Here is a 13,801-nt window from a genome sequence, read left to right as displayed (position 1 = left end):
GGACAGGAATGAGATGAAAATGTTTTAAAATTGATTGCGGTGATAGTTGCACATATCTGCAAATGTATTATAGTAAACACCATTGGATTGTACAGTGGCTCAGTGAATAGTCTGGCATGTGAATTATATCTCAATAATATAAGAGAAGTCTGGACATTATGCTGAGAAAAAATTTAATCACTGTGTCAGTGGTGATGCTGGGAACAAGTCAAGAAAATCTATTTAGAAGAAACGATGTTTGAAGTGGTTCTTCAAGGATAAGTAAGAACTGTGTTCAATTGCTTTAACTTATTCCTCATCTTGAAAGATAGACTGAGTTTGCTAATAATTTGCCTTGAAACTTTTTAAAACTTGCTATATGCCTTAACAAGACTTTCATAAAAGATTTCCTTTATGTCCTTAGACAAAAGAAGAAAATATTTTAACCACCAAAAATTGAATATCTCTGCTCTTTTTAAACATTACAATCCTTATCTCCCTCTTTAATACTACTAATTTGTGTCAGACATCCAGTCTAAATGATCTGTGTTAACATTGTGGCCCGCTGCTTTAGGGAACTGAAAACATTAGATAATTTGTCCAGATAAACCAAAATGATGTTGATATTTTTTGACACTCTGTTTTTCTGTCTCCTTTGAGTTGGCAGACACTATCCAGATGGTCAGTGGGGTATTTGAGATTCTCTTTTTTTTTTTTTTGGCTATGCAGGGTCTTCATTGTGCCATGTGGGATCTAGTTCCCTGACCAAGGGTTGAACCCTAACCCCCTGCATTGGGAGCGTGGAGTCTTAACCATTGGACTAAGAGTGAAGTCCCTATTTGAGATTCTTATACCTTAAACAGCAGGGAGGGCTGCCAGGCTAATAATACTAGTTGAGAGTTAATTATCATCTGTCCATTTTTCACTCATGTATTAATCCATGTAATTATTCAGCAAACTTGTCAAGTTACTGTAGAAGAGACACTGCATTGAATGTTGGAAATAAAAGAACAAATAATACGGTGCCCCTGTCTTCCAGGAGCTTACAGTCTAATGGCCAAGGGTGGAGAGGTCAGAAGAGACCAGAGTATGCCATATGTGCCTTGTAATATCTGGTGGTGAGGTCTGGAAAGACTTGAGAAAGGAAGAGACACTGAGCTGAATCTTAAAAGCCTGAGGATACCTTCATCAGGCAGAAAAGGTAAAGCATATGCATGAATGTGCCTACTTTTGGGGGAAGGTACAGAACTTTCCATTGAAAGGAACAGCCTGTGCAAACTATCCCATAGTGAAAGAGCATGCCCAGATGCACTTCTCTGTGGAGTTAGACAAATTTTTTGATGTCAATACATTAAATCCTGACTTCCTCATTTGCAAGTGTCATGAAGACCAGTTTAACCTCTTTCCCTGAAAGTATAATAGGACTCGAACCTCCTTAACAAGAGAATTTTTCCTTATACACATACCCCAAGGCATCTTCCAGAGTTGAGGAAAATCTCCCCGGCCAAGAGTACTGATTACCCAAGCTAAGCAGGAAGTTGGCCCACTTCCACAGCAAGCTTCATCAAGAACATGCCAACTCAGTTTGGCCAACCCAAAACGGGCAAACGCATTTTGGAATACACAAGCTTCTCATACCTTGGATGTTGCTAAAAATTCCGAGAGGTCTTAAGTTAAGCCTATCAAAGGGTCTGTGAGTTCTTTGAACAGAGCAGTCTCCCAGGCCCTGGTATACATAGTCATTGTGGGTCCTAATGTAGTAACTGCTCTGCATATTAACTAAACAATGCCAAACACATTAACTCATAGGATAATTCTAGGGTGAGAAGGTCAAGAGTTTTCTTGACTAACTAACAGAGGAAGAATCAGAACTTTGTGATATGACCAATGTTACATAGCTAGTAAGTAACAGAGCTAGGACCAAAGCATTGTCTTTTCATTTGAATCCTGAGTTGATCATCTAGAACCCATCTTGTATTCATTACGGTTTTATTTTTCTCCACTGATAAGAGGCGGACAGCTTGAGATTGCTACAGCGACTCAGGATTGCTGGCAAGAACTGACATTCTTTTGTCTGTCTGGTTCACTTTCCTTGCTTTCCAGGCCTTTGTCCCTCTGCTTGTCCCCTCCTGGTCACCAAATGGCAGCTGCAATTTCAGGCCTTGAATTTGCTCTCTCAGAAGGAACGAGGTGGAAGTAGCAAAAGGACAAGATGGGTAAAAGCTGATCCTGTCCCTTTTTATTTTTTAATTGGAGGGCACAATATAATGTTGGTCTCTACTACACATCAACATGAGTCAGCCATAGGCATACGTATGTCCCCTTCCTTCTTGAAACTCCGTCCCACCACTCACCCAATCCCACTCCTCTAGATTGTCACAGAGCCCCCATTTGAGCTTCCTGTGTCTTATAGCAAATTCCCACAGGTTATCTATTTTAAATATGGTGATGTATATATTTCTACATTACACTCTCAATTCACGCCACTCTCTCCCTCCTGTGTGCACAAGTCTGTTCTCTGTGTCTGTGTCCCTACTTCTGCCCTGCAAATAGTGAATTAAAAAAAAAAACCCTTTTCTGAAGTCTCACCAAGGGACTCCTGTTTACCCCTGTTTGGCCAAAACAGTGTTACATGGTCATCCCTAGCAGCAATGGATGAGAAAAGAGCTTTGCTTTTGAATTTCTACAGTAGGAAAAGGCAAGGGAAGGGAGGGTGATGAATAACTCCTGGGAAAAGTCATCTTGTACCATGCCCATCATTGGTCAGCTTGTTAAATATCAATCTTAATTTTCATTAGGTATTATTCTATAGACTATATATTATTATATAAATACTAGGTAATTTATTATGAAGATCTATATAATTTATTATATAAACATATAAAGAAAAACTTTATAACTATATTAAATTTATATATGTAATATTTATATGCATATATTTATTTATATATACGTAATTGCTGGTAGGGAGGGCGAGAGAGGTTGGAATTTCAGAATATTTTGAACAAAAAACAACTTTGCCTCTCATTGTTCTGACCTTAGTGTTATTACACAGAGATTACTAAAACTTAGGAGTGCTCTAACTTGCCATAAATATATCAGTTAGGTATCCTTCTCTATTTTTCTTCTATAGAAATATTAAAACCTACATGAGATAGAGAAGATAATAATGAACTCCAGTCACAGGTTGATAGGTGTACCTATAGGCTATCTGCAAATATGATCATTTTGTTAGTCATGTTTTGTCTGCCTCTCCCTTTTTCCTCTGGAATATTTTAAGCAAACTCATTTCAATATACTAAAATGAATTATGCCTGTGTGTCTCAAATTTCTTTTTTCTAACGAGAGACTCTAAGGAGTTTTAACGTGATTTTGAAAAAGTTAACCGGTGGGAAAATGTTATTTGAAAGGTCTCTTTCTCTCTCTTTCCATATTTTGTCCTCTTATTACATAAGTAACAACAAATTGAGAAAAGAGAGAGGCAGATAAGCTTAAACACCTGAAAAGCTAGATTTCAAAAGAACTGGGCATCCTAAGGGAGTATGCATCACCTCTCTACCACACAGAGCAGGATTTGTTCCCCTTGCCCCCGAGCCCCGCCACTTAAAATGTAAGTCACAGCTATGTATCATTTAGAGTACCACTGAAGTTAACAAATGTAGTAATTAGTATTCTATTCAGGTTTATATTCTTTAACATTAAAGAAAAAAATGTTTCCTGAATCTCAAACCGATGGTCGCTTCTTTGGAACTGCCTCAATTATCCTAGTGAGAAGCAATTCCAGTAAGAACTTGGCCTTTCCTCCTCTTATTAGAGATTTTGATTACTTTGACCTGCTGCTGCTACCTTATCCTTAAAGACAAGGGTCCTTATCCTCTAGGATCTAATGCCTGATGATCTGAGCTGGAGCTGATGTAATAATAATAATAAATAAAGTGCACGATAAATGTAATGCACATGAATCATACTGAAATCATTCCTCCCCACCATCCCCACCCACCCCCCAACCCCAGACCATGAAAAAATTGTCTTCCATGAAACTGGTCCCTGGTGCCAGAAAGGCTGGGGACTGTTTCTTTAAGACGAACTATCCAGAGTATTAACAACTATCCCTGGTTAAAGAAATACCTTATGTATTTATTCATCCCTGAACAATGTAATCCATTGTTCAGACATCCATTCATTTCCTAACGCTTTTTGGGTCTCATACCTGTATCTTATCACTGAAATCTTTAAGGATGAAAATCCTGGTAAGGAACTGTAATCACATCTCTCTTTTCACAAAGCTCAGGAAACCCACATCCTGAAAACACTATGTGGGAATCAGGTTAAAAATTGGTTGTTCTCTAACCATCTAGAGAGTAAAAATGTAGAGAGTAAAAATGCCAATCTGAACGTGTGTTTGTGAAAAGGCATAGTGGCAGGATGGCAGGGTGGGAAATGCGCCTGGCTGGAAGGATCTCTATATGTGTATTTTTATCATCCATGTGTTGGATGAAGCGGAGAGCTGCCAGATAGCTTCTTTTCGACAGCTTGGAGTTACTGTTGGGAACAGATCCATGTATGGAAGCGAAAGCCGAAAGGCACAGATAAGCAGAGATCCAGCTATGCAAACCATGTTTAGAGACACTTAAACGACAAGCATCCCAGGTTCTTTCTTTCTGGTAAATTTGGAGAAGCCATCACCCCGGGTCTTTTTTCACATCCAGCCCATGCAGACTGATCGGCCAGCTCAACCAGAGGTAGGTGCAGGGCTTTTGTGATGAAACGTTTCTAAAGGGTCATTTGTGAATATTCCCTCCCAAGCTCTTGAGGTCCCTTAAAGGAAGCTGCCAAATAATATTTTGAAAAAAAGAAAGATTTGGTTTGGGGCTGGTGACTAAGAGGTATTTAACAGCTCTGCCTTCACAAGACAGGGCAGCTTGGTTACAGAGGGAAAGTGGCCACAAAGAACTGCTCCCAAATAGAATTCTTTTCTCTGGGGTCACTTACTGTTTAGATTTCTGTGGATACGAATCTCCCTCAATATTGCCAGCACCTTGGAAACGGGCCCCAGCTTCCCGTGGGTTCCGATACTGTGTATTTTATGGGAGGGAGGTAAGCTTTGCCCTCTTCTTTGCTTGCTCGTCGGAATCCAGCGTAAACTCACATGTGTGGCTAGTTCTTCCTTAGACCTAGGAAGAGCTGCTTGTAAACGACATTATTATTTTTGGCAGCTGAAGTCATTTTTGCAGTGTTTCTCAGTAGATGGGAGGTTGATTACATCCCGTTCAGAGATTCTTGGTTTGTTTTCACAAACATGGGGTCTTGCGCAAGTTGAAATTGCTGCAACCAGCTGTAAGCACTAGACTTCTCAGTACCTTCAACGTTTCTCTCTTTGTTGATAATGACTGAAAACTAAGGAGCTTGAGGGGAAAGCTATGTGATGATAATTTTGCCATCAGTGATGTTCAGGGGATGGTATATTGTGGCAGAATCACAAAAGCTAGATGTCTTGGGGTCCCAAGTAAAAGCAAGAATATGAAGACAAGAACAGTGTCAGAATCACTATGACTTTAGTTTCCAGGATGCTGGTTAACCGAGCCAAAGCTTATCAGATGCATGTTGAAATGCTACTCCAGCTAATTACCAAATGGTAATCATTAGATCATTAAGCATTTCTTTTAAAATTGTCAGCAAAATCTATGAACTTCTGCAAAACACAAAAGTGGGGGGGGGGGGATTTGCAGCTCATAACTATAAAATGTCTGTGTGTTTTCAAGACTGAATTAAAAGCATTTTTACACAAGATAAAGGAATTTAAATTCAAATTTTCCCTCATTGAGAATATTGTGTCTATGTTTCACGGAAGATTTGAACCAACTCTTCATTTAAGTATGTTTTTAATCTTAAGATAGAACATGAGAAGGAAAAGAAAAAGAAAAATTGAGTGTGATTCTTCCTTCTCTGATGACATATATGATACGGAAAATGATTAATAAACAAATGTTAAGAAAATAATAAAAACAGCTTGTAATACTGACCAAGGAGATGGTCTTTGGATAAATTACATATCTGGGAAAAGGATATAGGCAAAGCGACTTAAATTGTGTGGTGGGTTTTTTCAAGTTGTGGATGTTCTCTAAGACCAAAAAATGTGCCAGGGAAAGAAAAAACAAGGTTTTATTTCAATAAGAATACATTATCATTACTAAAATAATTATCATTCTAAATTTTCATCAAATTTAGATGTCTAGTCTATTTAAACTGACAGCATGTTATATTAACAACACATTCAAACTAACCTTTCTACATCTCTAAAATAAGCTATTTTACTTTATCTAAAAATACTAATATTCTATATCTGCAGGCGAGAGAGAGAAGGAGAGAGAATAAACTATGCCTTCTCTTTTTAAACTAACAGAGCTAACTAAACTGTCATAACTTCAGCTAAAGTGGAACAGGCCTTCAAAAGGATGGAGTTAAAATAATTAAACACTACATACCAGCCGGCTTTCTGAAAGAAATAGCACAGCAAGAGTTTTGGCAATTTTCAATATATAAAAGGTTAATCTAAATGATGTCACTAGTGTTTGTAATCGGATGCAATGCATATATGACATCCACTGTTTCTCATTTGCTTATTGCCAAGTGCATTTCAAGTGTGTACCCCTCGTGAGAAATGTCTGTTCCTGTTTTTTCTTTAGTAAACAAATTTATGAAGTAATAAAGAATTACTTACTGCTGTTTTATATATATAGTATGTCATCTATGAAAAAAAATTTTGACCATAAACTACTTGCCCTTTTGACTTATGACTTCTTAAGTATTTGGTGATGACTGTACATGTTAGAAAATCTTGAGCTCATATTTTGAGAAGAGAATTGGAAGTATTGACGGTCTTACGTGAAAAAAATATGACTTGAATGCTCTATGCTGTAGTTAGCTGAGGTAGAAGCAAATTCACAGAGGCCAAGAATGATAGAAAAGTTGAATTTTGTCCTGAAAGCATAGAGCACAGATTTGAGGTGTCTGTCTGTGAAGGGCCAGACCAGATAGCTCCTGAGCCTGGCTGCTACCAAAAGAGCAGGAGAAACAGATGTTTTTAGGGGCTTTGATGTGAACAATATCCCTTAAAATGTTTGGGGAGAATTTGTATGAAAGTAAGAGTAGAGATTTGCTTTTCCAGAGGCATGGAAAATGGTGACCCAGAGGAAAACCCATTAAGTTTCAAGGAAATGAAAATGATTACTCTAAGGAAAAGAGAATCTATTGGGAACTTAAATAAAATAAAAATTTCTCTAATGATTAAAACTGGACATTCCATGGCAGATAATTATTAAAGTATCTTTAAGATATAAAAAGCATCAATTCAAAAGTATCAGTTTTTTTGCACTCAGCCTTCTTTATGGTCCAACTATCACATTCATACATGACTACTGGAAAAACCATAGCTTTGACTATATGGACCTTTGTCAGCAAAGTGATGTCTTTGCTGTTTAATACACTGTCTTGGTTTTTCATAGCGTTTTCTTCCAAGGAGCAAGAACCTTTTAATTTCATGGCTGCTTTTGAACTGTGGTGTTGGAGAAGACTCTTGAGAGTCCCTTGGACAGTAAGGAGATCAAACCAGTCAATCTTAAAGGAAATCAACCCTGAATATTCATTGGAAGGACTGATGCTGAAGTTCCAATGTTTTGGCCACCTGATGTGAAGAGCCGACTCACAGGAAAAGACCCTGATGCTGGGAAAGATTGAGCGCAGGAGGAGAAGGGGACGACCAAGGACGAGATGGTTGGAAGGCAACACTGACTCAATGGACATGAGCTTGAGCAAACTCCAGGAGACAGTGAAGGACAGAGGAGCCTGGCGTGCTGTAGTTCACGGGGTCGCAAAGAGTCGGACACTACTTAGCAACTGAACTACAACAAAGAAATTAAAGGGGACGAGTTACCATGGCACTTAGTCTGCTGAGGAGAAAATGGCCTTTTCCATTCCATCGACACCTTGCCATGAAATGGGCCGTGGTCCTCGACTCCTGAAAATCACTGGGCGGGGAGTGGAGGAGGAGATGTCCACTGTACCCTTGATGGACTAAATATTCTTATGGGAGTTCAGGCAAAGGCAGCTTCTTCTTTTAATCCACCCCAGGAAATTCTAATGTGCAACCAGCACTGAGAACCAGTTTCTTTTTGCAATAAAAAAAGTGGTCATCAGTCCAGTTTATTTGGTTGAGGGGAGTTAATAGAACAGCTGAAGATAAAAAACATGCTGTTTCCCAGAAAGGTGATTTCTTGGAATTTTGATTGTAGTAATATTTTCTGACAGAAAGTACCTATTGAAAGGTTCCAACATATTTAAAAAGCTTTCACTAGATATAGATCTAGTTCGTATCACTCATACCCCCTGGCCTGAATGCTGGCCACAATTATTGAAAAGTAAAAATATATGTGTGTATATGTGACATTATGGATCTTAACTACAGCTGCCAAGTGAAATTTCATATTGTTTTAGCTAATTATCAAACAGCCATCTGAAAGTGCATATTAATTTTGGATAGCAACAGTTTTCTACGGATTAGGAAAATCATTGCCTTTTTTGCATTTCTAAGTGTCAAGAACTTTGGAGAGAGGGTGAATGATTTTATGCAGAGGATATATTAATTATCATGTATTAATAAATATGAATAAGAAACTAAGACTAGCCACAATACTAAGAGGCTGTGTAGGGCCACACAAGACTCCTTGCACTTGTCAGTAAGAAGTGAAGACTGGGCTCCCTGAGCCCTGCAAAAATGATTCTGGGTTGAATGTAGATAGAGGATAAATAACACTTTTAGATTTCAGCTCAGGTTATAGCGGACTATTTGAGAAAGGGAGTGGAAGCAGTGATTAGAATGATGACTGCTGAGGATAACTTCAGTCTGACAGCCTAGGTTTTAGGTCTGCCTTCAATGTATTAATGACTAAGTGACTTTGGACAGGTAACATCATCTTTGTAAGCCTCTATTTCCCTCTCTGCAAATTGTGGATAGCAATAACCATATCAAAGGAGTTAAGTAGCAAAGAGCAGAAAAAGAGTTTAGCTTAATTGCCTGTAAATGGTGGTACCATCTTTGTAATCAATATTAAAATCAGATGTATTTTTCTTACGAGACTAATTTCCCTGTCATTAGAAATACTAGACAGAAGAATGATCACATTTTAGAGTATATGAATTCTTGAATTCCTTTCAATTCAGTTTCTAAAGTTAACCCACCACTCATACTGTTCATTTGGGAGATACTGATTCAGTTCAGTTCAGTTCAGTCACTCAGTCGTGTCAGTTAATCACAAACATTGACTTTCCCTCTTACTCCAAATAATATCATGGTGAGTCTGGAAACTATCATTTAAGATGTCAAAAATAAATATAGATGTATATTCACTCACAAATATGAAAGACATACAAAAACTATATCAAAAATAAAGTCATAAAAAAAATGAAGTCATTGTAATAGATGAGAAGGATACCAGTTAACAAGACGTTTCCTTCCTTAATTGTTTTCTAAACAAATTCTGTTTTACATAGAGATGGATGAATCCATTGAATATTTACCCTATTCAGAGCAATGCATTATATTCCAATTAATAATATGTTATTATAATAAAGTCTCTTCAACAGTTTGCCCTTTCAGAGATAAGATGCAATCATATATAAAATGACATATATACTATTATGCTGTTATTATGCAATTATCAATTACAAGCTATTGTTGAATTTCATTTAAAGAAATAGAATTTTAACAAACTATTTCTAAATCTTAACTTTATTGATGCTGTACCCATATAGAAAATATTATGAAATAAAAATTCTTTTTTTTTTTTTTGGTTAAAAGCCTGAGTTCAAGATTCAGACAAATCAATAAAATCCCAACTATGCTTCTTATTGTCATTCTGGGCAAGACCTAATAACTGTCTTGAGGTGTGTTGAACTCTACTGTTTTCCAAAACACTTCCAAGGAAGTCATATATATTAATTTATAAATTCTAAAAATTACCCTGCAAGATTGGCAGTCATTTTGCTAAAGAAGAGTGAAGTGAAGTCACATGCCCAAGGTCACACAGCAAGTAAACAGAAAAGGAAGAATTTGAAGCCTATTTTTAGCCTCTGTATTTTGCAGTCCCACAACTGTTTCTTGGCCTTTAAAAGATAGAAATAAATATATTAATGCTTAAAAAAATTAATGTACAAAAAATATACAATATAGAATCTGACAAGAAGTGAGAGCAAGCCACATTATTCTTCTTAGATTCAGTTCAATCACTCAGTCGTGTCCTACTCTACGACCCTATGGACTACTGGACACCAGGCTTCTCAGTCCATCACCAACTCCCAGAGCTTACTCAAACTCATGTCCATCAAGTCAGTGATGCCATCCAACCATCACATCCTCTGTCATCCCCTTCTCCTCCTGCCTTCAATCTTTCCCAGCATCAGGGTCTTTTCCACATCAGGTGGCCACAGTATTGGAGCTTCAGGTTCAACATCAGTCCTTCCAATGGATATTCAGGACTGATTTCCTTTAGATTGACTGGTTTGATTTCCTTGCAGTCCAAGGGACTCTCAAGAGTCTTCTCCAACACCACAATTCAAAAGTATCAATTCTTCTGCGCTCAGCTTTCTTTTTAGTCCAACTCTCACATCCATACATGGCTACTGGAAAAACCATGGCTTTGACTAGATGGATCTTTGTTGGCAAAGTAATGTCTCTGCTTTTTAATATGCTGTCTAGGTTGGTCATAGCTTTTCTTCCAAGGAGCAAGAGTCTTTTAATTTCATGGCTGCAGTCACCATCTGCAGTGATTTTGGAGCTGAAGAAAACAAAGTCTGTCACTGTTTCCATTGTTTCCCCATCTATTTGCCATGAAGTGATGGGGCTGGATGCCATGATCTTAGTTTTTTGCATGTTGAATTTTAAGCCAACATTTTCATTCTCCTCTTTCACTTTAATAAAGAGGCTCTTTAGTTCTTCACTTTCTGCCAAAAGCATGGTGTCATCTGCATATCTGAGGTTATTGATATTTCTCCCAGCAATCTTGATTCCAGCTTGTGCTTCATCCAGCCTGGCATTTCACATGATATACTCTACATATAAGTTAAGTAAGCAGGGTGATAATATATAGCCTTGACGTACTCCTTTCCCGATTTGGAACCAGGCTGCTGTTGCGTGTCCAGTTCTAACTGTTGCTTCTTGACCTGCATACAGATTTCTCAGGAAGCAGGTCAGGTGGTCTGATATTCCCATCTCTTTTAGAATTTTTCACAGTTTGTTGTGATCCACACAGTCAAAGGCTTTGGTGTAGGCAATAAAGGCTTTGGTGTAGATGATAAATGATAAAATTCATTTCTGGAACTTTCTTTTTCAAGAGCAACAACATTTTGAACGGATGTTGGCAATTTGATCTCTGCTTCCTCTGCCTTTTCTAAATCCAGCCTGAACATCTGGATATTCACGGTTCATGTTCTGTTGAAGCCTGGCTTAGAGAATTTTGATTATTATTTTGCTAGCATGTGAGATGAGTGCAATTCTGCAGTAGTTTGGCATTGCCTTTCTTTGGGATTGGAATGAAAACTGACCTTTTCCAGTCCTGTGGCCACCTCTGTGTTTTCCAAATTTGCTGGCATATAGAGTATAGCACTTTCACAGCATCATCTTTAGGATTTGAAATCGTTCAACTGGAATTCCATCACCTTCACTAGCTTTGTTCGTAGTGATGCTTCCTAAGGCCCACTTGACTTTGCATTCCAGGATATGTGGCTTATTGTCCACTTTATCTGATTAATGAGGAATCTAATCATTTGAAACAATGTTTCTGAGTACCAACTATATAAGAAATAGTTTGATTGTCCTTTATAAACTAATATTTATAAATTGTTGGCTAGACACTTTTGAGAAACAGAGGTTAAATGATTATTTTGTGACTCTATTCCATTCTCTTTCCATAATCTTCTCTTTCATAATACCCACTTTTTCAATAAATGTGTCAAAACTAGTATATCCTTCCCCTCCCCCCAGTCTTCACTGTTATACAGCATAAATTGTTTGTATAAAAATGATAAAGTGAGATAAAAATTATTTAAATGAAAGTTAGTATTGTATTCCAGGTACCATCTCACATACATATCAAATCACATTTAAATTTCAATTCAAAATTTTAAATGAAGAACAAGAGATCTACTCAGCATTCAACTTACATTTTAGATAATGCTTATGAGCATCAGACCTTCAGGAATTCAATATATAATTTTCACCAATATTATATAGTGGTATATTCATTTATGAAAATTAAAATGTATTTTAACTGTGGTAATAAAACTTGTACAGAAGTTAGTAGCTTATTTTTTTGCAAAGAAAATGGAATGAAAGATTACCTTTAATCCCCTCTACTTTTTATCAGGCATGTGAAAAGGATTAGAGTTCAAACCCACCTTCTCTCACTCTATGCTATTACACATTCAAGAACATTTATTATACTGTTTCCCCAGAGCTAATTTTGCTGCTAATAATTTGAATACTGTTTTGCCTTAAAAAGATAAATATCTATTGTGATTCATGTAGGGGATAGGGAAAACAAATAAAAAGATGAGTGATTTAAACAACAACAACAAAAAATGAGGTTACTGTAGTTCCCATAAATCTTTAACTTACAATAACTTACAATTCTTAAATTATCACCAATCAACAATGCTACCAACAAACAGCCATAATAATTAGTTAACTTAAAGCACAGAATTTCTTGAGCAATATAAAACTTTGCAAAACTAAAACAAAAGCACAGCATGCTAAAAATCAGAGACCCAAAATTTCATTATAAAGAAACAAATTTGAAGTAACACTTAGATACTTAGTTTTTGTTCAATATGTGTTTACCAAAGCCACAGTTTAAGATCTTTAGGGTAACACAGGCTAAATAAATAACTAGTAGAGAAAATATATGTCCCAAAGCTCTTTTTCTCCCTCAATAATCCATTTGGGTTAAACTAAAACAAAATGTGCCCAATTTACTGGATCATTTTATGTTTTTCAAAGGGATATCTAATAAATATTCACTGAAGAGTTAGAGAACCAGCTCTTCAAAAGTTCACTGAGCTTGTGATCTTCCAAACTACATCTTCCAAAATGTGATCAGAGAAGGAATTATTCTTCAGCATCTTTGGTGCAATAAGAGGTCTTGTTATCTAAAACCAGTGCCTATGAAATATTGTATTAAATGAATCACCATCTCAGATGTTGAAGACAGGCTAACATGCCACTAGCTCTGAGAAATCTTGCAGGTAGATAATCTGGGTATGACCTTGTTGTTAAGCTAAATGATGGTTTAGAATCCAGATAAGGTGTACCCTGACCTCGCAGCCTCCATGGCAGACATCAGTCATGTCATTGTCACTGACTGAGCCTAGGTTGGTCTCAAAGTCATTCTCACTCAGATTATTGCAGGCAGCCATGGCTAATTGGCCAGAGTTAATACATAGGATGAAAAGTAGCTGTCATCCAATCATGGAACCATCTCCTGGAAATAGTTAACCCTGAAAGAATTGATTGAACCCAGGCCTCTAGTTTTAACACAAAGGACAAGCTATTGAACAGCCTCTGTGTGAAATAGTAGAAGAATGCCTAGCTTGTGTGTGTGCGCGCTCAGTGTCTTGAGTCATGTCTGACTCTTTGTGACCCCATGGTAGCCCATCAGACTCCAGGGGGTTCTCCAGGCAAGAATACTGGAATGGGTTGCCATGCCCTCCTCCAAGGGGTCTTCCTGACCCAAGGACCAAACCCTCATCTCCTGCGTCTCCTGCATTGTAT

The 13,801-nt window shown here is 37.4% G+C and overlaps 1 protein-coding gene across 3 annotated transcripts in view; it reads left to right on the top strand.

The window, feature by feature from the left end:
* Window positions 1-4,569: 4,569 nt before the first annotated feature.
* Window positions 4,570-13,801, top strand: part of SLC8A1 (solute carrier family 8 member A1) — a 449,736-nt gene continuing 440,504 nt past the window's right edge. The window contains exon 1 of one of the 3 annotated variants that reach the window (XM_070798543.1): window positions 4,570-4,721. In XM_070798543.1, coding sequence (XP_070654644.1) covers window positions 4,692-4,721 — 30 coding nt within the window. In that variant the 5' untranslated portion in view covers window positions 4,570-4,691. The remainder of the gene's footprint in view (window positions 4,722-13,801) is intronic. The other 2 variants (XM_070798546.1, XM_070798544.1) reach the window with 2 other exon arrangements.

This window comes from Bos indicus, chromosome 11 (genome assembly GCF_029378745.1).
Source record: "Bos indicus isolate NIAB-ARS_2022 breed Sahiwal x Tharparkar chromosome 11, NIAB-ARS_B.indTharparkar_mat_pri_1.0, whole genome shotgun sequence".
In the NCBI taxonomy this organism is placed as follows: domain Eukaryota; kingdom Metazoa; phylum Chordata; class Mammalia; order Artiodactyla; family Bovidae; genus Bos; species Bos indicus.
The sequence above is the reverse complement of the archived record's forward strand: the minus strand, read 5'-3'. Positions and strand labels throughout refer to the sequence as shown.